Genomic DNA, 19,484 nt, shown 5'->3' with positions numbered 1-19,484 from the left:
GTCGCCTGAAGTGATTGATCGAGACTTTAGGCGGATCTGAGTAGGTTGTTGTGGAAATTGGGAGGAAACAGACGAGTACTCTCTCGCTTCTCTCTTGTCACCTCGACAAAGCATCCACTCCGCACCTCTCAGTACAATGAGTACCCACCTACTGGACGAGCTCGATCAACTGTTGGAAGAATACCTCACCCTACTCGATTCCTATCAAACTCTGCACAACTCTCTCGAATCAAGCCTCAAACAAGGTCATTTCAACCTCGCGAAATCTAAACTCGCCCTCGGTCCACAGAGACTATCGAAGGACAGTTGGGATTTGAAGGAGAAACAATCGAGTGTCGAAATGTCAGTTTGTTTTGAACCTCTTCGCACGACCTGCGGTTTCCTTGCAGCTGACGTAGTATGGATTGCTACATATAGATTGATACAATTAGATGAAGGAGACGACGATACAAGAACGACAACGACAAGGGAAACGAAACAACAATCCAAATCCGATTTAACTTTCTCACTTCAACCTCGTTCACTTCCCTCCCCTCCTCCCGCCTCGAGCGATCCCGACTCCTCCGCCTCTGCCTCTGGTCTGCGGAGACGCACAACGACGACGACTCCATCTCAGCCCGCTCCCACAACCACAACAAGTTCCTCTCCCTCATCCGACCAATCCTCCTCAGCAAAACCTCAATCCTCGCCGTCTGATGCGTCCACGCCGCCTGCGCTTCAATCCCCTCTCTCCCAGTTCTCCGCGTTCCCTCCACCCCCACTTCGCGCCGCTTCGAAAGATTTCGACCGAGTTCTGGAAGAAACGGTGAAGATTGTTGGAATTGAAAGGAGATTGAGAGGTTTGGGGAGGGAAATCAAGGGGGTTAAGAAGAGGATACGACAGTCTGAGATTAAGGACAGGGAAGGCGGCGGGAGGAAAGAGGAGCAGACGATCGGAGGTGCTTGGAACGAGGATTTGTGAAAGTGAAAGAAGACGGGAAGTTCCGAAGGAGAGGGAAGGAAGTTTTTGATTTTGATTCTTTGAGAAACACGAGTTCTTCTGCTGCAGCGAGGGTTGCTCATTTTTGTCCTCCCTTGTCGTCACCATTCTCTCTCTTCGTAGTCGTATCCTCTCTCCTCGTCGTCGTTGTTGTGAACTTGTCCTTCGCCCAATTCCATCCCTTCTCTCCCAGGACGAGTGCGCCTCCCCCGAGAACGACTACCCCAACTCCACCTAACGCGAGTCCAATCGCCTTCGTGACCGCGTGTAACAACGTTCTGAATTGCGTACGAGTTGCGGTTGATGGGGAAGAGAGGGATTGAACGAGGGGGAGAGTAAAAGCCGAAGTGAGGAGGAGATAGAGGGGTAAGTCGACGGCGAGGGATGACGGAGGAGGAGGCATCGTTGGAAGGAGAGGTGATCGAATGCGCGCGGAGTGACAATGAATGAGAGGAGACTGGAGAACCAGAGTCGCAACTCCTCGTCGAAATTCACTAGATCCGATCGAGCCTTGCATTCCTCGACTTGCTCGCTCTCATTTTCAGCTTCAGATACACTCTTCGACCTCTACTATCGATCTACCTCGAGCTGTTCCTTCGTTAACCAGTCAGATCACCTTTAATCGCGTCAATTTCCCCCCTTCCTCTCTCATCACCTCGGTCCCGTTCTTCTCTCTCCTTACCTGAACTGCATCTTGGGAGAGCGTGATTGAACTCCTCAGAGTATGGACAACTATCAAGCGCTCGAAAAAGTGGGAGAAGGCGAGTCCCGTCTCCTTCCCTCTGTCATTTTCATCCAACTTTCGAGAGTGATTCTAATCCCCCTCCTCTCCTGGCGCTGTGGTTGTTCGTTGATAGGTACCTATGGAACTGTATACAAATGCAAACAAGTACGTCTAGACCCTCCTCTCTTGTTCTACCCTCTTCCCTTCGCAGTCCTTCTGCACACGACACGACGCGTTTCTTCCCTCCTCTTTCCCTGATCTCTCTCCGGTCTTCTCTCTCCTTTAGCGCTGACACTCTGCCCCTTGTATGGTTACAGCTTCAAACCGGACAAATCGTCGCAATGAAGAAGATCCGACTCGAAGACGACGACGAAGGAGTTCCTTCAACCGCATTACGAGAAGTTTCAGTCCTGATGGAACTCGGTCAATCTCAACACAAAGGTTCGGAATCGATCGTGAAATTACTCGATGTGATTCATTCGGATGATCGGTTGTGTCTCGTGTTTGAATTCGTTGATTTGGATTTGAAGAGGTATATGGATGCTGCCGCTCATGCTCATAATCCACCGACAACGAGGACGACAGGAGGAGGAGGAGGGAATCAGACGACTTGGGTACCACCGAGCGCGTTGGGGGATATCAAAGGGAAGGGGAGAGCGAAGAGAGGTTTACCAGAGGAAATCGTTTTCGTCAGTTTTTTGAACCTACTTTCTCCTCTCCTCTCCTCTCCTCTCTCGAGGCTGGTTCTCACGCATCGGTTCGTTTTCGACAGAGATTCATGAGTCAACTGTGTATGGGTTTGAGTCATCTACATTCGAGAAGGATCCTTCATCGAGATTTGAAACCTCAAAACTTGTTGATCGACAAACATGGAAATTTGAAGGTGAGTCTCGTCTGCTCCGAGCACGCTGTCGACATCGACGGAAGATGCTCCGTTCCGGGAACGTCACTGACTGGATCTCTTGCTTGCGGCGCGATAGATCGCAGATTTTGGGTTGGCACGAGCTTTTGGAGTTCCCCTAAGAACATACACCCACGAGGTCAGTCTCTCTTCTTGGTTCTCGAACGTATTATCGCTCTCCTGCTGCGAAGCCGGGAGGAGAAGATCATGGATGCAACGCTCTGAGAGGGATCTTTCTCTCTCAAAGAAGCTCAAAAGCTTACTCCCTTCTTTCTGTGTTATCTTCGCGTCTTATAGATCATCACACTCTGGTATCGACCACCGGAAGTACTACTAGGAGGTCGACATTACACCACTGCCGTGAGTTACACTTTACTCGACTCCTCAACCTCGTAATCGCGAGAATTGAACTCGAAAGTGCTGAACCTGCTCGTTTCGCTTCTGCAGGTCGACGTTTGGTCTGTCGGTACAATCTTCGCCGAGATGGCATCCGGATTACCACTCGTTCCGGGAGATTCAGAGATCGATCAAATTTTCAAAATCTTTCGGTCCGTCTCTCTTCCTCCCTCATGTCTCCATTCCCCTCGCTCTTTCCGCGTCTTCTCACGTAACTGACTCTGTACTCTGAGGCGTGTTGTTCGTGACAGGCTACTCGGTACACCCACTCCCTCAACCTGGCCCGGTCTAACCCAAATGCCCGACTTCAAATCTTCTTTCCCCGTTTGGCGTGGCGCAACTTCCCTTTCAGAACCAGGAGGAGGTTGGGATAAAGTGTTACCGGAAATGGAACCGAGTGGTCTGGAATTGATCAAGAAATTGTTGGTGATTGATCCAGAGAAACGGATCTCCGGTAAATCTCTCCCTTTTCTCCTCTCTCTCTCTCTTCCTTCTCTCTCGCTTTCACGGAGCGAAGGACTGACTGAAACGGGGTTGGCGATGATGTTTGTATAGCCAAAGTAGCTCTCCATCACCCTTATTTCCACTCCTCAACTTCCGCCACTCCAACTCTCGGTTCCTGTTCCTCCTCCTCCACCTCCCATGGTCTTCTCGGTCAACCTCTCTCTCCCTTCCTGAACCCTTGGGGTACTACCGGACCTCCAAACGCCCAACAATTCGAACCTCAACAACAGCAACAGCAAAGGCAACAACGTTCTTCACCGGCTCAACAAAGGTTCTTCGAGAGGATGAACCAGAGTCCTGCGTCGGCGGGGAGGGGGAACGTAGAGGCTTTGATGGCTAGTCCGATTTGAAGTTGAGCGAGCACTGCTCTGAGGTTACCTTTTTTCATATACTTATCTTTTCTGAGTTTTCGCTTTTTCTCCTGCAACTTGCAAACCCTCGAGTACCCTTCCAGCACTCTCTCTCTTTCTCCTTCTGTCAATTGAGAGGAACCTAGTGAGCACGGAACAAGTATTTTGAGGAGTCAATTGCGAATACGGAAACAAAGTTAAGCTGGTAAAGCGATCGAAGGAAAGAAACGAAGGGAAAAATACAAGAGGAGGGGGGAGAATTAAAAGCACGACGACAAGAGGGAGAGAGAGTGGAGTAAGCTAGATAGATAAACGTAAGCAAGAGAAGAGAGAGAGACTATCAGAAACCTTTTTTGAACTGTGAAAACACACAAGATAAAACGAGAAAAAAGAAATACAAACGAAACGAAAAGTGCGAGAAATAGTTGATTCGTGAGTGTGAGAAGGGTTGCGATTTGATCTTAAGTGTCCATATCGAATTGAATCTCATCTTCCAATCCCCCTAAATCTTCTTCCCCCGTCGTACTTCCCGCCGAACTGATCCCTCCCGAAGAAGGAACTCGATCGTTGCCGCTGGCATTCCTCTTTTCGATTCCCAATACTACTTCGTGATGTAACGGACTCGCGACCGTCGTCGTCGTAGGAAGAGCTTGTCGAGTAGCTTGAAGATGAGGTAGAGTCGCGGATTGAAGGTTTGGGGAAACGTTCTCGTTCGAAGAGGATGAAAGAGACGATGAAACGGTCGCTCCTCCTCCTCCTCCGTTCGCTGAACCGTTGGGTACGACACGATTACTCGCTCCGAGGGCTTGAGAGTAACTCATGGGAGGTGTTTCACCCGTATAATTCGGAGGAGGAACTAAATGAAGTCTACTCAATCCTGCCGCCAATCCACCAGGTAACGACGACCCTGGAGCAGCTAGGGCAGCGTTCGTGTTGGGTGATAATCCGGTTTGAGGGTATCGAGGAGCGGAAGGAAATTGACCTCCCAGGGCGTCGTTGAATGAGGCGGGGTAGAACGGTGCCGGAGGAACGAAGTGGTGGGAGGGCGAAGCGGAGAGGAAAGATGTAGGAGGAGGAGGGGGGAGAGTCGCGAGAGCTGGATCGAGGGTAGAAGCACGACTCGCCGCGAGGAGGGATTGAGGAGGAGTGAAAGGTTGAGCTGAAGGGTTTTGACCGGACGAACTCGAGTTGACGGTACCCCAAGGCGAAGGAGTTGTCACGGATCCGTTCGGGAGAGAAGGTTTCCCACCAGAGAGGAGGAGGTCGACGGGGACTGATTTACTCGGAAGGAATTGATGACTCGGGGAAGGACTTCCTCCGTTCGCGGCGAGATTCGAAGGGACGTGACCGTTCTGAGCTTTGAGAGTTCTTCGACGCATCTCTTCGGGAGTGAGGAGATCATTTAGGGAAGAAGGGAGGAAACCTTCATCGAATCCGTCATCTTCTCCTTCGTCCTCGTCGGCGATCGCGATTTCGTTCGTTGAGCGGTACGAACTTGGCCATCCTCCAGAGTTCGAGTAGGATCGTTGCATGTCGCCAAGCATGGGAGGTCGAGAAGGAGGAGATCGAGGGAACCCATCTTCGTTCGAATCGTAAGAACTTGGAATGAAAAGTCCTCTCGAACCAGAGAAAGGTGAAGTTCCAAAGATCGATTGTTGTCCATTCCCGTTTCCGTTTCCGTTTCCACCATTCGAGAGTGCACCAGGCACAGCGAGGGGTACTGAAGTCGAGTAGCCGAAATGTTGAGGTCGAGGGGGAGAGAGGGATTGACTCGTGTTTGAAAGTCGACGAGCTTGTTCCGAGAGCATCGCGTGAGCCGCGACTGATCCTCTTCCGTTCGAACCGAGGTGATGAGCGATTCCGGAAGCGCTTGGTGGAGCGATGAAATTGACCGGGTCGCCTTGAGCGATCGAAGCGAAACTCAAAGGAGAATGAGGCGAATCGTGAGGGTGAGGGAGAGTTCGATGCTGGAACCCAGGTGACGACGCTGGAGTTCTTCGACTGCCGAGACTATCGGGAGATCCGAATACGGCTTCGAAATCGCCTTGTTGACTCGCTCCTGAACTCGATCCTCCTCCATTTCCTCCGTTTCCGTTCGTTCCTCCTAACATGAACGCTCGAGCTGCTTCTGCACCTCCTCCTCCTCCTCCTATCCGACCAGAGTAGTCGACAGACTGTTTGAGGGATTGAAGGATATCGTGTTGATCCATGATTTGTCGTTGTTGGGAAGAAGGAGATTGAGCGATCGCATTCGTCGTATTGACCATGTTCGTTCCTTCTACCATACTCGCCTGAGCTTCCCTCAACGCAGTTTGTGCCGCACGTTTATTCTTTCGATCGAACGACATGGGTTGACCGGGGAGGACGTGGGCTAAAGCGCACTTGTGTCCAAACTTGCAATTCCCTTTCGCGAACCATTGACAAATCGGTTTACTCTATTTCGTGACAACGTTCGAGTGTGTGTCAGTATGGTTGGGAGAATGATTGTTTGTGTACGAATGAGGAAATTTGCGCCAAACCTGTCCTGCATTGACGAGATCATGCGAAAAAGGGCAGCTCGATCCTGCGTTGCAACTATTCGCTGTTTTTTGACTCGAAACACGGGTTAGCTCAACATACCACGATAATACTCGAGTGGGACTAACCTTTGTAGAACTTGCAAGGAACGTGGGAGAGGTCTTTCGCTGTTCGTTCGTTGTTCATTCCGAGTCAGCACCGCCTTTTGTCTTCCGAGAAACCTCTCGCCCTCACCTCAGCGGGCGGAGGGGAATATAATGTAGAGACTTACCTTTACCAGCTTTCTTCAAGTTTGCGTCGTACTGGGCTTGTGCGAGATGGAGATCTGACTCAGCGAGAGTCATCCCGAGCGGCGGGAAATTTCGATCATCTGGTATCAGTCGCGCTGGAGCTGGATGCTGTAGAGTCGAACCGTTCATCCCGCGTCACTCTGAGGGGGTTTCGAGAGGGAGACGGCGAGAGAGGGAGGGGAGAAGGAGAGGAACCGATACGGGCGGGTGGGGGCGAGAGAGGGAACCGGCGGGAGATCGTGGAGGTGACTAGGGTCGTAGACTGTTCGCTTGTGCTTGAATGGAATGTATCGTAGAGGTGGCGAAAGTTACTGATAGAGAGAAAGAGAGAGAGGGAAAGCTCCAAGAAGGGAAACCGAATTCATTTCACCCTCTCCCATCAACCCCTCAATCTCAACTTACGACTCCTCAACTACGTGGTGGACAAGATGTGGCTCGCACGGATATTGGCACTCGCGATCGCATGTCTCTGTCCAGTTCTCGCGAGTTCCTCGGGCTTCACGAACAACTGGGCTGTTCTCGTCTGTACTGTACGTTGACTCGCTATTCTTGATTGCAATACATCACTGAAGAGCTCGTATACCCACAACAGTCACGATTCTGGTTCAACTACCGAGTGAGTCGTCTCTTTCCGTCTTGAAAATCGACTTTGTTCACTGAAGCTCTCTTTGTCCCCTCGCAGCATATGGCAAACACTCTAGCAATGTTCGTGGAGCGATAATTGAGAACTACCTGTCGACTCTGACTGACTCGAATCTTCGTTTCAAAAACAGGTACCGCACGGTGAAACGATTAGGAATTCCTGATTCTCAAATCATCCTCATGCTCGCGGACGACGTTGCCTGTAACCCTCGAAACCCCTTCGCCGGTACCGTCTACTCGAACGCGGATCGCAAGACTGATTTGTACGGAGAACGAATCGAAGTGGATTATAAAGGAGAAGAAGTGAATGTTGAGAATTTCCTGCGCTTGCTTTCTGGTTCGTCTCTTCATCTCGTGACCCACCCTCTGTCTCTTCTTTCTCTCGTGACTTTCGAACTGACTCTTGACTTGATTGGATGGAATGGATAGGTCGATTACCAGATTCGACTCCGGCTTCAAAACGACTCATGACGGATTCTCGTTCAAACGTTTTCATCTACATGACCGGACATGGTGGGGACGAATTCCTCAAATTCCAGGATAACGAAGAGATCTCGGCGTTCGATATCGCGGATGCGTTAGGGGGAATGTATACGAAAGAAAGGTGCGAGAGTCTCTTGTGCGAACTTTGCGCCGTTCAAGCGTTGACGTTCGTTCGACTTGGGTCACTCACAGGTACAACGAGTTATTCTTCATGGTGGATACTTGTCAAGCGAATACGCTGTATAGCAAATTCTACTCGGGCAACGTTCTCGCGACTGGGTCAAGTGAAAAAGGTCAAAACTCTTACTCGGTTCGTTTCCCCTCACATCCCTTTTTTACGCTTGCTGACAAGCGTACTTTGTCTCGCAGCATCACGCCGATAATGATATCGGAGTAGCCGTCACCGATCGATACACTCATCACGTCCTGACGTTCCTCGAAGGGATCAACAAAACTTCGACAGCAACTCTCCAAGATCTCGTTCGTCTCTCGCTTCTCTCACCTCCCGCATTGGAAAGCGTAACTGAAATCTCGACGACGAACAGTTCGATACGTTCTCCTACGAGGTCATTCACTCAACTCCTGGAGTTAGGAGCGATTTATTCCGAAGACCGTTGAACGAAACTTTGTTGACTGATTTCTTTGGAGGTGTCTCGGAGGTCGAACTGTCAGAAGATGGTGTGGAGGAAGATTTCTCAAGCTCGAGAGCCGAGGCGACCGGCGAGGAGGAAAGGAAGACTTTTGGCTCAGTTCGACGGAGGAGGAGAAGAGCACAGCCTGCCGAACCTCTCGCGGTGGAGGGAACATCGAGCGGAGCAGCTCTAGGTGGACGGACAATGCTACTCGCAGCAGGAACAATAGCCGCGAACGTCGGCGCTGTTTGGGTAGCGAGACGGCGGAAATTGTAAACATCTCTCTCGTTTTTTCGCATTTTCATTCTCGTCCCTCGACTTGCTCGAGATGGCGACGAACAGGACTTTACAACAGGGTACAACTAGGATACTAAGTCTACCAAATGGAGGCATAACACAGAAGTTTAAACAGCGATCGCGACAGATTGACGTTGGAAAGGTTTCGAAGCGGTCTCGACTCGCTCCGCCTCTTCGCCCAGCTTTTGAGCTCGTTGCAGCATTTCAGCGATGTACAGATCGACTTGAGAAGCGTTCGAGGAGGTCGATGAGGTCAAAGTCGAAGAAGTGAAAGAGGAAGCGTCTGAGTCGGAGAGAGAACGGGAAGAGAAGCGCGATGAGAGTGAAGCGACGGCTTCTTCCGTGAGAGGAGGTAGTGGAGCAGGGAGGGAATCATCATCTTCGTTGAGTGAGGAGGTCGAGACGTCGGCGTTCGAGCTCGGAAGAGGGACTGAAGGAGAGGCGAGAAAGTCAGCAGACTGGATCGAAAGAGAGCGCTCAAGAACAAGTCAACTCACCTTGAGATTGCTTCTCTTGCTCCCAAGCTCGTTCTCTCATCTCGTCCAACCTTTCCAATTCTGCTTCTACCCTTTTGACGAGTGCTTTCCTTTCTTTCTTGATCTGACGATCTCCTCGAGATTCGACCGCATCGAGTTCGCTGAGGAGTTTGACGAGATAGTCTTCGTACGAGAGGAATTGAGAGTTGGCGGATCCGAATGCGAGACGAGGAGTCGTGAAAGGAGGAGTTGGGGATGATTCGAAAGTGAAAGAAGTCGGGGCGACGAAGTTGGACTGACGATCGAAGAACGACGAGGCGAGGGAGGAGAGCTTTTCAAGGGCTTGATCGCGATAGAGCGTCGCCGTGTCGTCGTCAGCCGAGATAGGGCATTCGCTTTCGAGCTCGGTGCTTGAAAGGAGCGAGGTTGATTGGGGAGAGAGTGGAGTCGAAGAAGCAAGGACGGGCGGTTCGACGTCGGTCGCCGAAGAGGGGGTACAAGTGACTGGATGAGAGGCGTGATCGATTTGAGTGTGGGAAGGAAGAAGAGATTCGATCAGAGCGTCGAACAAGTCTCCAGTTTGTGCTGCTTCCTCGTCGATTTGCCTCCTCCTCCACTCTTGCGCTTGACGAAGTTGATGGTGACGAAGTCGGGTCTCCTCCCTCGCTCTCGCTCGTTCGCGTTCTGCTTGACGCGATCTACGGATCATTTCCTGTCGAAGAGTCAAAGCTCGTTCCACCTCTCTTCTCCTCCTCTCCTCCTCCTGTTCCTGACGGGCTTGCTCAAGGATGGCTTGTCGAAGTTGCTGTTGGCGGAGCTGCCTCGCGCCGAAGAGTTGGCGTTGTTGATTGTAGTCGTTCCCGAGGAAGAAGGAAGGGTGAAGAGGAGATTCGAGGGTTGAGACGGGTTCGACAGGGTAGAAGGAGGACGTAGTGTGACTGTAGGGATATCCGAAATCGAGAGTGGGGTGCGAGGGATAGAATGAGAGCATTGTGAGAGTGAAGTGCGAGTCGAAAATTGAGCTGAGGAGGGGAGAGATGAGACGTTGCGTAGAGTGATGGAGAAGAAGATAGGGATGGGACAGGCTCAGAGCTTCCTTTTAAGTGCATGCGAACGGACTTGCGAGAGAATGCTAGCATGAGGTGGAACTTGCTCGAAATTTCGTAGAATTTGCGAGAACATTCGAGAGAGATCGACGAACAGAACTTTGTACCGCGAGTCCACCACCTGCCTACGCTTCACCCCGGCGTTCTGTAGCGAGCTCGACAAATGCTGTAGTGAAGTAGAGGAGTGCGACAGAGCGAAGCGGACGCAGAAATGAAGATTTCGCCTTGATGTCAGAAAGAACGTCTTTTCTCGTTGCGGTCAGATGAAAGACGATAGAATAAGAGGTAGACGGAGGAAGCACAACGATCGACGAGTTCGGAAGCAGGGACGGGTGTGATGGATTCGTCGTCGATTTCGAGGAATGTATCGCCTTTGCGAACGATCGCTGTATCTGTGAGGATTCGGATTTAGAACGGCATCAGCTATTGTACGAGTTCGAGATCTCATCACTCACAGTGACCTGAAGTGTTCTCGCTCCCGAGATGGTTGACGAGAGCGTAGAGCTCGTAATTCGTATTGGCTTCGTGAGGAAGATTGAGGTCGAATCTGTTGCTGGTCGATTTCGGAGGGAGGAGGTATCCGAGGTCGAGATCTTCGAGAGGGAAGTCGACGTTGGTTTCGACCTTTGCGGAGAAGGAAGAATAGGAAGTGAAGCGTTTGAGCTGGATGATGAGAATTTTAGGTAGGCGAGTGATTGCAAGTTGTTTCGAAGCAGTGCGAGGTCGACGACATTGAGGGCAGTTCCTGCAGCATCAAGACACAATGAGTCGAGTCTTCAAGTAACAGGACTAAGCGCACGCAATACTGACCAAGCGTTTTCACCTTCCAGTATTTCTTCGCGCAGAAATTCATCGATACAATCTTCGAGCTGGACTGCGTTGTCGCCTTGTTGTTCTGGGATTGGAAGGGGTAAGGTCTGAAGCGGGTTGTATGTCGTCGAAGTCTGCTCGGAATCCATCGAAGATGCGAGTGAGCGATACTCTTTCTCCAGTCGCAAGCTGAACTAGATACCTCTTGACAGTAGAGGCATTCCATACGGTTCCTCAACTGACCTAGAGAGTGCAAGATCGAGCATCGGTGAGCCATACAGCGTTCTCGGCAGGAGGAGAGGCGATAACAACATACCTTGGAAAAAGTCAATCACGATTGAATCGTTCCGATCTCTGTACTTTGCCCACTCTCGATCAGCCGCGACGACCTCGTGCAGTCGATCTAAGTCGTATTGATGTTCCGGTGAATCCTCTTCCAGAGGAGACGGAGCGTGAACCAGCAAGTTGAGATCTTCGTGGATCGCATCGAGGAGATATAACAGGAAGTCGTGGGCGTCTTGTTGGTCGTAGTTGTCGAATTGCGAAGCCGAAGAGATAATGTCCTGAGATCAACAGTCCTTGATTGTGTCAGCGCCGCTGAGATCACCAGAAATAGAGGGAAAGCCAAAGCTCACTCGAAATCTACCAGCAGTAATCACTCGATGTCGACCGCTCGACATCGCTTTGAAGAGAACCGCTAACGCCTATAGCAAAGACGTAGGTCAATGAAAGCCACCGACTGAAGCAGGAAAGGGAAGCTGACGAACCTCTGCGATTTGACCTTGCGTCCCATTCCGATTCTCTCGATTGACTTCGTTTCGATACTCTCCACCTGTCTCCCGACGATATTTGTGTGAGCTCTCTGCAGGTCTCAGCTCGGTAGAAGGAAAGGACTCACTCGCTAGGAATTCGGAGAGAACGTCAGTTGCCGCCAATCCCTGAATCAAAGCCGACAGGTAACAGCTGTTACCGAGGTTCGTGAGACCCGACATCCCAAACACTGAGTGGTAGGCGACTCGATCTGAGCGATGGCGGATCGATACTGTCGAGCGTCGACGGGAGATTTCACGAGGCTGAGTAAAAGGTTGTCGAGCTTGATGAGCGAATGTCGTCTCGTCATCGTGGTCGTTGCTTCGAGACACATCGTTCTCTCTTCCGACTGTTCTTGACACTGGGAAAGGCGGCGGGGGAGGGAGAGGAGGAAGAAGCGGGAGAGGAACGAACTGAGAGCTCGGGTCTGCGACTGTCGTGCGGTGGTCGAGCTGAGGTCTGGGTATCGTCGCTGACAGTGGAAGCACAGGAGCATGAGTTGTAACTGATCGAGCTGGAAGAGAGGGGCGGACGAGGCTGTATCGATCTGAAGGCTCGTAAGGAGGAAGGGTCGAATCATCGTCTGAAGAAGCTACAGAAGGTGCGCGACGAGGGGGAGATACCGAGGAAGGTCGAGTAGGGGGTGCTGGGTTCGATGTAGAGCTTGGTAGCGGTAATCTCGAGTCGTCCGCGAAACTGAAGCTTTCTCGAGTCGATTCCATTCTGCTTCTGCGCGAATTTGCCGTATCCGAGTCAGACTCGTCTCTAGTTCCTCCTCCACAAAGCGACGCCGGAGGTGATGCCGAGAAAGGTGTGACTTTCGCCAGTGTGATTGGATCTGGCGATTCGTCTTCGAGGTCGAGCTTCGGTCTCATTCTCGCCGCGCTCGATTTCCTCCTCAATCTGACTGAGTAACCTTTCAGCTTCTTCTTGTTATCTCTTTCCACCGCTACTGCTGCCTCGACGACCCCTCGAACGTGCTTCAAGTCTTCCTTCTCCATCACGCCTTGAATCGCTTTCTTCCATTCTTGCTTGCTGTTGAACTCGCGGCCTCCTTCGCGACTCGAATACGGGACTTGTACGTTCTCGTCGATGTTACTTGAGTGAGAGGTATCTGGTCGATGGTGCGAGGAGGAAGGGGATTCGAGATCTGGATTGCGATTCGCGAGGACGTTCGTTGCTCGAGGGATCTGTCTCCAGAACATGAGATCAGTAGAGACTGGGACAAATTAGCGTGAGAGCGGGAAGAGAGAGCAAAGAGAGGTCAGTGCTATCGAAACACTCGGACCTCTTCAAGTCCGGAAATCGCCTCGGACCTTTTCGAACGACGCTAACGACGAGCTGTAGACTGCAAGGGAAGAAAAGGGGTAAACTGACATCGAGAACTACAGACATACAGGAAGAGAGAGACATAAGCACAAAACCAAACGAAAATCCGAAATTCTACCGTGATGAATCACTTTTCCTCCTCTGCGATACTCGGTGGAGCTGTCGAGGTTTGCGCTGTCGAACTTCCATTCGAGAAGATCGAAGTCAAACTTGGTCTTCTTGTTGAAGTGGTCGAGCGTGGAGGAGAACCGAGTGATGGAAGATCGAATCGTCCCCCGAAAGGTGAGGTTTGACCACTTCCAAACTCGGACGATGGAGATGTCGGAGCTTGCTTTGATGACGACGAAGTAGCGGCGGAGGTGCTAGACGCGCCTTGGGAAGATTCTTTGAGGAGGAATTCGATCCAAAGATTCGAGAAAGACTGGTTTTCGCGCGAATCCAGTCAGCTCACTTAGTCTTCCGCCTTTGTAGAGGATACTTACCTCATTCTCGACACCCTCGTCAACCGCTTGTGTCTTGCCGCTTCTCGCATGTCCCTTCGACCCTCCTCTCGATCCACTTGCGATCACACCAGGTCCCGAAAGTCCTCCCGAGCTCCTCTGCAGTCCAACCTTTTCGCGTTGATCGTCAGTCCAGCTGAGAATCGATGCGATCAGTTGTAACATCTCGAATCGTTTCGTGTCGCCTCGAGGCGTGTTGAGGAAAGTGATTAGCACGTTTGAAACGAGTCGACTGAAGACAGAGTTCGGTCTTAGCTCGAGGAGGTTGACAAGTTTGAACTGAGAAGGAATTCTGCTCACCGGTCGACACTATCTGCACTCGAGTCCCGTTTCAACCGTCGCAGCGCCTCTGTCAGATGTTCGTTCAGGATGACCGCTGCGAACAAGTTATCATGAACAGAGGTCAGTTTCGATTCTCTCTGATCGATCATATTTGCTCACCTTCATGCCGCAGCTTTCCAATTAGCAAGTTCTTCTCCTTGACTTCGGACGATAATGCCAACAGCTTTTCGCTGTTATTTTCTGCAGCAGACAACCGATTCTGCGCAAGACGGGACAGTGAGCTCGACTTCGATAACGAGGAGTAATTAAGGTGGAACTCACTTCGGCTTCCGCAGCTTGTTGTCGATAGTAGGCGAGAGATTCGGTAGCGTCGTGCAGCTGATTTTGTAAATCGCCCAGCAGAGATTGCAGTTCCCGGTCCTTCGCTGCGACATGGCAACTGTGACATCAGCAAGGTTCTTAAAATACACTGGGGAAGCCCTCAACGCACCTGCTTGGAACTCCTCCAATACGGCGTGAAGATTCGCCGCGCTTTCCTGTTCCCGATCCCGTTCCTCCCTCAAGTTTTCCCTCTCCGTTTTCGCCGTCGCCAATTCCATCTCGACCTGTCCAAACAGTTGTTGCATCTCTTCCCTCCTCACTCTCTCCCTCATCGCTTCCGACTCCCATTCTTCCCGTTCGATTCTCACTCGTTCCAAATCTTCCTGAACTTCCCTCAATAACAAGTCTCGTTCGTTCGCTTCTTCGTTCGTTTGTTTCTCTGAATCGAACGCGTGAGACCGTAGTTGTTCTAGTTCGGAATGAGCCGCGTCGGCGTCTTCGTTGGACTGAATTAGTTCAGTTTTCAAAGTTTCAATCGTCATGGCGAGGTCGTCGTTCGCGGCTCGTAAGTCGGCGATCTCTTGTTCCCTTCTATCTAGCTCATCCTATCGACATCATCATATCAGAAGGGAGTTAGTGAGTGACAGGTGTTCGGAAGTCGTAAAGAGAGTGGAGAGAGACAGAGTGAGAGACTCACAGCGTCCTGTTGGATCTTGTCCCCTACGGTCTGTCTCATCGTAGTCAATTTCGCCATCAACGATTGATACTGCTGTTCCCACGCGTCGCGATCCTGTCTAGTCCTCTCGAGTTCATCTTCCAAGGTTCGTATCCGTTCATCCTCTTCCCCTGTCTGAACCTGCTCCGCCTCTTCGTGAGCACCATTCTCGATTGTTGTTTCTAGAGAGTCTTGTTCGGTTAGAGGGTCGAGGTGGGAAGCGTGAGAGAGTTGTTGATGAACGTATTCCCCTCCCCCTCGATTAGAGTCGAGAGAGCCACGTGAAGGTGGTAAAGGTACTGCGTGAGGGTCCGCCATTCATCCAAACGAGGTCGGGTCGAGAGAAAGGCGATAGTTTCGATGAAAGGTGGGGAGAAGAGAGAGAACTTTCGTTTAGAGCGTTCGAACAGTTTCGCAACTTCCTCGAGCAGAGCTCTCGCAAGTAAGCGGATCGAGTACAAGTGAGTATGGTAGTGCAGGGGTGACAAAGGGTGAAAGCGTGCGAGAGGGTACAATGCAAAAGACAATCTAATCGTTTCCTTCTTTCGAAACTATGCTCCTTCCTCAGCTTGAGGTTCGCCGTCCTCCAGTCCAAGGTTGTCCATCTCATCCAACAACTCGTCAACGTTGATCTCTGGGTAATCATCCTCATCGTCTCCTCCTTCGTCTCCAGTTTCAGCATCCGTATCTTCATCCATCGCGTTCTCTTTCCTTTCCAAGGCGTTCTTGTCTTTGAACAGTTGCATCTCGGCTCGGAGTTCGGGATCTTCTTGAATATCTTGTAAGAATCGTTCGTAATCCGCTTCAGCTTTCGCTTGATCTCCCTACGCACAAATGGAAGAACGTCAGTCATCTCGTAAGGAAAGCAAAGAGAATAGAGATGAAGAGCTCACAGCAACGGTTTTACCACGTCTAGGTTGTTGAACTTTCTCACGACCGAATCCGATATGTTCAGCGTCTTCCAACGATTCACCTCCGGCAGTTTTAACGATCGAACGAAGTTTCCAAGTTCTCGCTTTACTCTTTTTCCTCCTGTTCGGGTACGTCTTCCTCACCAACACGACTTCGGGAATCCTACCTTGATCCATCGTTTCGAACGCGTCGTCGTTGAAGTTCGAATTCGTCAAGTAGTACCCTAATACGGTATCTCCAGGTTTGAGAACGGCTCCCAAGTGAGTACGAGTGTGGAAGATCATGTCGGATGACATGGTACCTCCTACGGGAGAAACTTGAGCGTCGGCCAAAAGGAATCGACCACCCTTTGCCGTTTTCGGAGGATGACAAGTCGGCTCGATATCGAGAACGATGAATTCGATCGCTTGGGTGATGTTGGCGAGAGGAGGGAAGGGAGATCTCCAATAGACGGAAGCGGAAATGTCGGCCATGTTTAGGGTGATAGGATCGATCAGGTAGAGTTGGTTTCCGACTCGATGACAGATACAGAGTTGAGCGATGTTTGAGAGAGAACGAGCGATCGTTTTCGGGATACAGATGATGTCGTCTTTACAGATGGGGACGATTTCAACCGAGTAGGATTGTTTCGAATTCGTCGTCGCATTTTGTTGATCCATCGAAATTAGTTGTTCTGAAGTCTTGGTACTAATCGACGTACGAGCACATGTAAGTCGCTGATACTTGCGAATAGAGAGAAGAGTGTATGTGCTTACCGAACAGGTGCGATACCAGTCAAGAAATCCGTCATTTTAATCGCGTCTTGTTTCTTCGCAAAGAAGAAATTCAATCCATCCTTGACCTCGGCAACCGAAATACAATCCCGATCGGCGTTGTGTTTCAAGATGAGTTGTTCGAGGTACAAGAAGGTACGTTTGTGATCGACTTTTTGTCGAACTTGGACCATCGCGCGCCAGGTGTTCTTCGCGGCTAATTTGGTACATTCGGGACATTGAGCTCCTTGAATGATGTATTCGACTTCGAAGACTTGTTGTAGAATCGTAGAGGTGAAGACCTAGCAAAGAACAAGGCGGGTTGAGCATCAGTCAAATTGGATTCGAAAGAAAGCGAGAAGACCGTACCTCTTTCTGAATCGTGAGTTTAACCCTCAACCTCTTACTGTGAGGTTCCGTCCAGATGAATCCAGCATCGATCAACCTGACTTTCGCCAACCCTTTGAGCTTCCTCAAACAAATCGCCAACAATTCCCTCGATTCCAAATCACACTGAGTCCACATCGTAGGCGGAGAGAGGTATCGATCACATCCTCGGCACCAACTGACGGTCGTTTGCTTCGGGATTCCTTCGGTAATGTCGACTCTGCACTCGAGAAAGGGAGAAGTTAGCGAAATACTCCTCTAGTCTTGAATCGGGAAAGGGCTCACGAGTTTCTCAAGCAGTTCACACACAAGTTTGCTCCATTTGGTTCGATAGGTGTACCGCAATCTGCAAGCAAGAGAGAGGAGAGAGGAGATTAGCATAGCCTCAACAGAATAATCTCTCTCTCTCAAGACAGAGGAGAGGAAGCAGGCTTACCTGCGCAAAGCACGTAGGCAGTCTGACTCGTAGGTCCAACATACGCGACCCCGTTACTCATCTTCGAACGATTCTCTGGTTTGTGGCTGCAAAAAAGAAAATAATGAGATCAGCTTCTAGTAAAGCGAGGGGACAGAGGGAAAGGTCGAAGGGTGCTCACGGAGTAGTTGCGCTGGGTCTGGTGTCTTTCAGTGTCGCTCGACGAGGTCGAGTGAATGAAGTGGAAGAGAGCTCGTTCTCCGAGAGAACTTCTTTCGATTCTTACTCATCAACACCCTTCGCGCAAATGCTCCCTAGAGTTCCACCAGCTATTCAGATACCTTCATCAAGCACTGCCACCCTCTCCTTACCCGGTCTAGTCTCCTCCCTTCGACCTATCAAACGAATCTCTTCCCAACTCAACGACGAGCTGAATCTCGTTCATCGCTTCTCCTACAAGAACAAGAACCAGCACAAGGCAAGCGTATGGTGGAAGAGAGTGATCCACGTCGATAGGACGCTGCATAGAACGCTAGAAGAGGTCGATTCGTTACTTTCTTTGTTTGGTTCGAGGTGAGCCCCTCTCACAGCTGTTCTATTCCAAGCTCTCGACGAGCTGACAGCCGTCTGATGAGAACAGTAAAGATTCGGATGACGTGCCGACGATTCAGAGTCAGCAAGTCGTTGCGGGACTGATGCAGTTGCCTCGAAGTCTGGTTCTCGTCGAAAAGGTAAAACCCATCTAGACTCTCCCCTTCTGGCCTCGCTAACCCTCTCTGGACTGTAGAGTATTCAAGTCTTACTCAACTGTGCAAGGTGGATCGTCCCGTCTCGCGCCTAATTCGTGATTATCCAAACTGACTCTTCCATCTTTGACAGCATTCTCGAACAATTAATCGAAACGAAGGCTTTCCTCGCCTTTATCCTCGTCATCATATCTCTCATTGCTCGACTCCATTCCCTTTCGCTCGTGTTACACGACGAAGTGAACAAACTGAGTTCGGTTCTCCTCAACCTGGTCGAGGCCAACAACGTGAGTTTGTCTCCGCTCTCGCTCGACTCGATTCGGGCTGAATGTTGATTCGTCGTCCAGCTATCTTCGATTGTGCAACCTCTTATCGCTCGACTTCCGAAAGAACTTCGAAAATACCTCGTTCCACAACGAACGACTTCCACGCCTCTTTCCTCCGTTTCTGCGACACCTATACCGGAATCGGTCTCAGTCTCAGCGCAGGACGAACTCGGTCAAGTAGTGAGAAAGGCAGACGACCTCGGAGATGTCATTGTCCGGAAACCGAAGAAAATCGAACCTGAAGCGGAGGAGAAAGTGGAACCTCCCTCAAAGAAGAAGAAACGACCATTGCCGATCGCTCAGCCAGCACAGGAGGAGGACAAGGCGCCGGATGCACAAGTGACTATGTTGCCACCGGTAAAGAAGAAGAAGAAAGTGCAGGAGGAGACAGAGCTAGAGACAGTACGGGCGCCTAAAGAAACTCTAGGAAGCGAAGGGACGGTCAAACCAGTCAGTAGGAAGAAGAGGATCGAGCGGGATTTAGGTGGCGAGATATCGTCGAAGGTGGTGACGGATGGGAAAGAGGAGAAACCTAAGAAAAAGAAGAAAGTACGGAAGAGTATGGATGAGATTGATGCTATATTCGGTTGAACTTCGCAATACGATCGCAACAATTCGTGCTTCTTGAGGCGGGTAGGGAAGAGTCCGGAGCAGAGAATGACGAAGAGACCGTAGGGAAGTATAAAAGTTCCGCCTTGTTTGAGGACCTCATTTCGACATCTCCTCTCTTTGTCGACGGGTATCCTCGTCTGTGCCGTCTCGGCAGACTCAGTCTCCTGGCGAAACCACAATTCCAGCAGAAAAGTCCTTCGACCTGAAAACTTCCCAAATTCTTTGCCCTCACCCCTCTCCTTCGCGACACTCATTCGAGTGACAACTTGC

General features: G+C 50.7%; 10 protein-coding genes across 10 annotated transcripts; 4 read left to right on the top strand and 6 right to left on the bottom strand.

Annotated features, from left to right (window-relative positions):
* Nucleotides 1–136: 136 nt before the first annotated feature.
* Nucleotides 137–961, top strand: JCM6883_003108 (uncharacterized protein; the record flags this gene model as incomplete). Its single annotated transcript, XM_076633528.1, has 2 exons — nt 137–342; nt 418–961. The coding sequence occupies 2 exons, from the start codon at nt 137–139 to the stop codon at nt 959–961; spliced, it is 750 nt and encodes a 249-aa protein (XP_076486452.1).
* Nucleotides 962–1,058: 97 nt separating this feature from the next.
* JCM6883_003107 (uncharacterized protein) lies at nt 1,059–1,382 on the bottom strand (the record flags this gene model as incomplete). Its single annotated transcript, XM_076633527.1, has 1 exon — nt 1,059–1,382. The coding sequence occupies one exon, from the start codon at nt 1,380–1,382 to the stop codon at nt 1,059–1,061; it is 324 nt and encodes a 107-aa protein (XP_076486451.1).
* A 321-nt stretch (nt 1,383–1,703) lies between these two features.
* On the top strand, nt 1,704–3,854 carry JCM6883_003106 (uncharacterized protein; the record flags this gene model as incomplete). The annotated part of the gene is made up of 9 exons (XM_076633526.1): nt 1,704–1,740; nt 1,837–1,868; nt 2,021–2,392; nt 2,476–2,586; nt 2,684–2,743; nt 2,902–2,964; nt 3,052–3,152; nt 3,252–3,454; nt 3,556–3,854. 9 exons carry the CDS (start codon nt 1,704–1,706, stop codon nt 3,852–3,854), a joined length of 1,278 nt encoding a protein of 425 aa, XP_076486450.1.
* A 461-nt stretch (nt 3,855–4,315) lies between these two features.
* Nucleotides 4,316–6,715, bottom strand: JCM6883_003105 (uncharacterized protein; the record flags this gene model as incomplete). The annotated part of the gene is made up of 4 exons (XM_076633525.1): nt 4,316–6,289; nt 6,374–6,435; nt 6,500–6,538; nt 6,643–6,715. 4 exons carry the CDS (start codon nt 6,713–6,715, stop codon nt 4,316–4,318), a joined length of 2,148 nt encoding a protein of 715 aa, XP_076486449.1.
* Nucleotides 6,716–7,089: 374 nt separating this feature from the next.
* Nucleotides 7,090–8,694, top strand: GPI8 (GPI-anchor transamidase; the record flags this gene model as incomplete). The annotated part of the gene is made up of 8 exons (XM_076633524.1): nt 7,090–7,191; nt 7,254–7,277; nt 7,344–7,366; nt 7,435–7,640; nt 7,733–7,907; nt 7,979–8,096; nt 8,156–8,266; nt 8,332–8,694. 8 exons carry the CDS (start codon nt 7,090–7,092, stop codon nt 8,692–8,694), a joined length of 1,122 nt encoding a protein of 373 aa, XP_076486448.1.
* A 128-nt stretch (nt 8,695–8,822) lies between these two features.
* On the bottom strand, nt 8,823–10,182 carry JCM6883_003103 (BAG family molecular chaperone regulator; the record flags this gene model as incomplete). Its single annotated transcript, XM_076633523.1, has 2 exons — nt 8,823–9,145; nt 9,213–10,182. 2 exons carry the CDS (start codon nt 10,180–10,182, stop codon nt 8,823–8,825), a joined length of 1,293 nt encoding a protein of 430 aa, XP_076486447.1.
* Nucleotides 10,183–10,528: 346 nt separating this feature from the next.
* Nucleotides 10,529–13,122, bottom strand: JCM6883_003102 (uncharacterized protein; the record flags this gene model as incomplete). The annotated part of the gene is made up of 8 exons (XM_076633522.1): nt 10,529–10,689; nt 10,753–11,042; nt 11,108–11,241; nt 11,310–11,350; nt 11,424–11,670; nt 11,743–11,811; nt 11,875–11,939; nt 12,006–13,122. 8 exons carry the CDS (start codon nt 13,120–13,122, stop codon nt 10,529–10,531), a joined length of 2,124 nt encoding a protein of 707 aa, XP_076486446.1.
* Nucleotides 13,123–13,373: 251 nt separating this feature from the next.
* JCM6883_003101 (uncharacterized protein) lies at nt 13,374–15,382 on the bottom strand (the record flags this gene model as incomplete). The annotated part of the gene is made up of 7 exons (XM_076633521.1): nt 13,374–13,667; nt 13,729–13,978; nt 14,047–14,122; nt 14,188–14,287; nt 14,350–14,453; nt 14,519–14,954; nt 15,047–15,382. The coding sequence occupies 7 exons, from the start codon at nt 15,380–15,382 to the stop codon at nt 13,374–13,376; spliced, it is 1,596 nt and encodes a 531-aa protein (XP_076486445.1).
* Nucleotides 15,383–15,615: 233 nt separating this feature from the next.
* Nucleotides 15,616–17,612, bottom strand: NMD3 (ribosome-binding protein NMD3; the record flags this gene model as incomplete). Its single annotated transcript, XM_076633520.1, has 6 exons — nt 15,616–15,888; nt 15,958–16,663; nt 16,732–17,030; nt 17,098–17,335; nt 17,401–17,461; nt 17,552–17,612. 6 exons carry the CDS (start codon nt 17,610–17,612, stop codon nt 15,616–15,618), a joined length of 1,638 nt encoding a protein of 545 aa, XP_076486444.1.
* Nucleotides 17,613–17,837: 225 nt separating this feature from the next.
* On the top strand, nt 17,838–19,193 carry JCM6883_003099 (uncharacterized protein; the record flags this gene model as incomplete). Its single annotated transcript, XM_076633519.1, has 5 exons — nt 17,838–18,103; nt 18,171–18,261; nt 18,318–18,346; nt 18,410–18,563; nt 18,624–19,193. The coding sequence occupies 5 exons, from the start codon at nt 17,838–17,840 to the stop codon at nt 19,191–19,193; spliced, it is 1,110 nt and encodes a 369-aa protein (XP_076486443.1).
* Nucleotides 19,194–19,484: the final 291 nt, after the last annotated feature.

Source organism: Sporobolomyces salmoneus, assembly GCF_050403485.1.
Source record: "Sporobolomyces salmoneus JCM6883 DNA, S_salmoneus_JCM6883_v1_ctg40, whole genome shotgun sequence".
In the NCBI taxonomy this organism is placed as follows: domain Eukaryota; kingdom Fungi; phylum Basidiomycota; class Microbotryomycetes; order Sporidiobolales; family Sporidiobolaceae; genus Sporobolomyces; species Sporobolomyces salmoneus.
The sequence above is the reverse complement of the archived record's forward strand: the minus strand, read 5'-3'. Positions and strand labels throughout refer to the sequence as shown.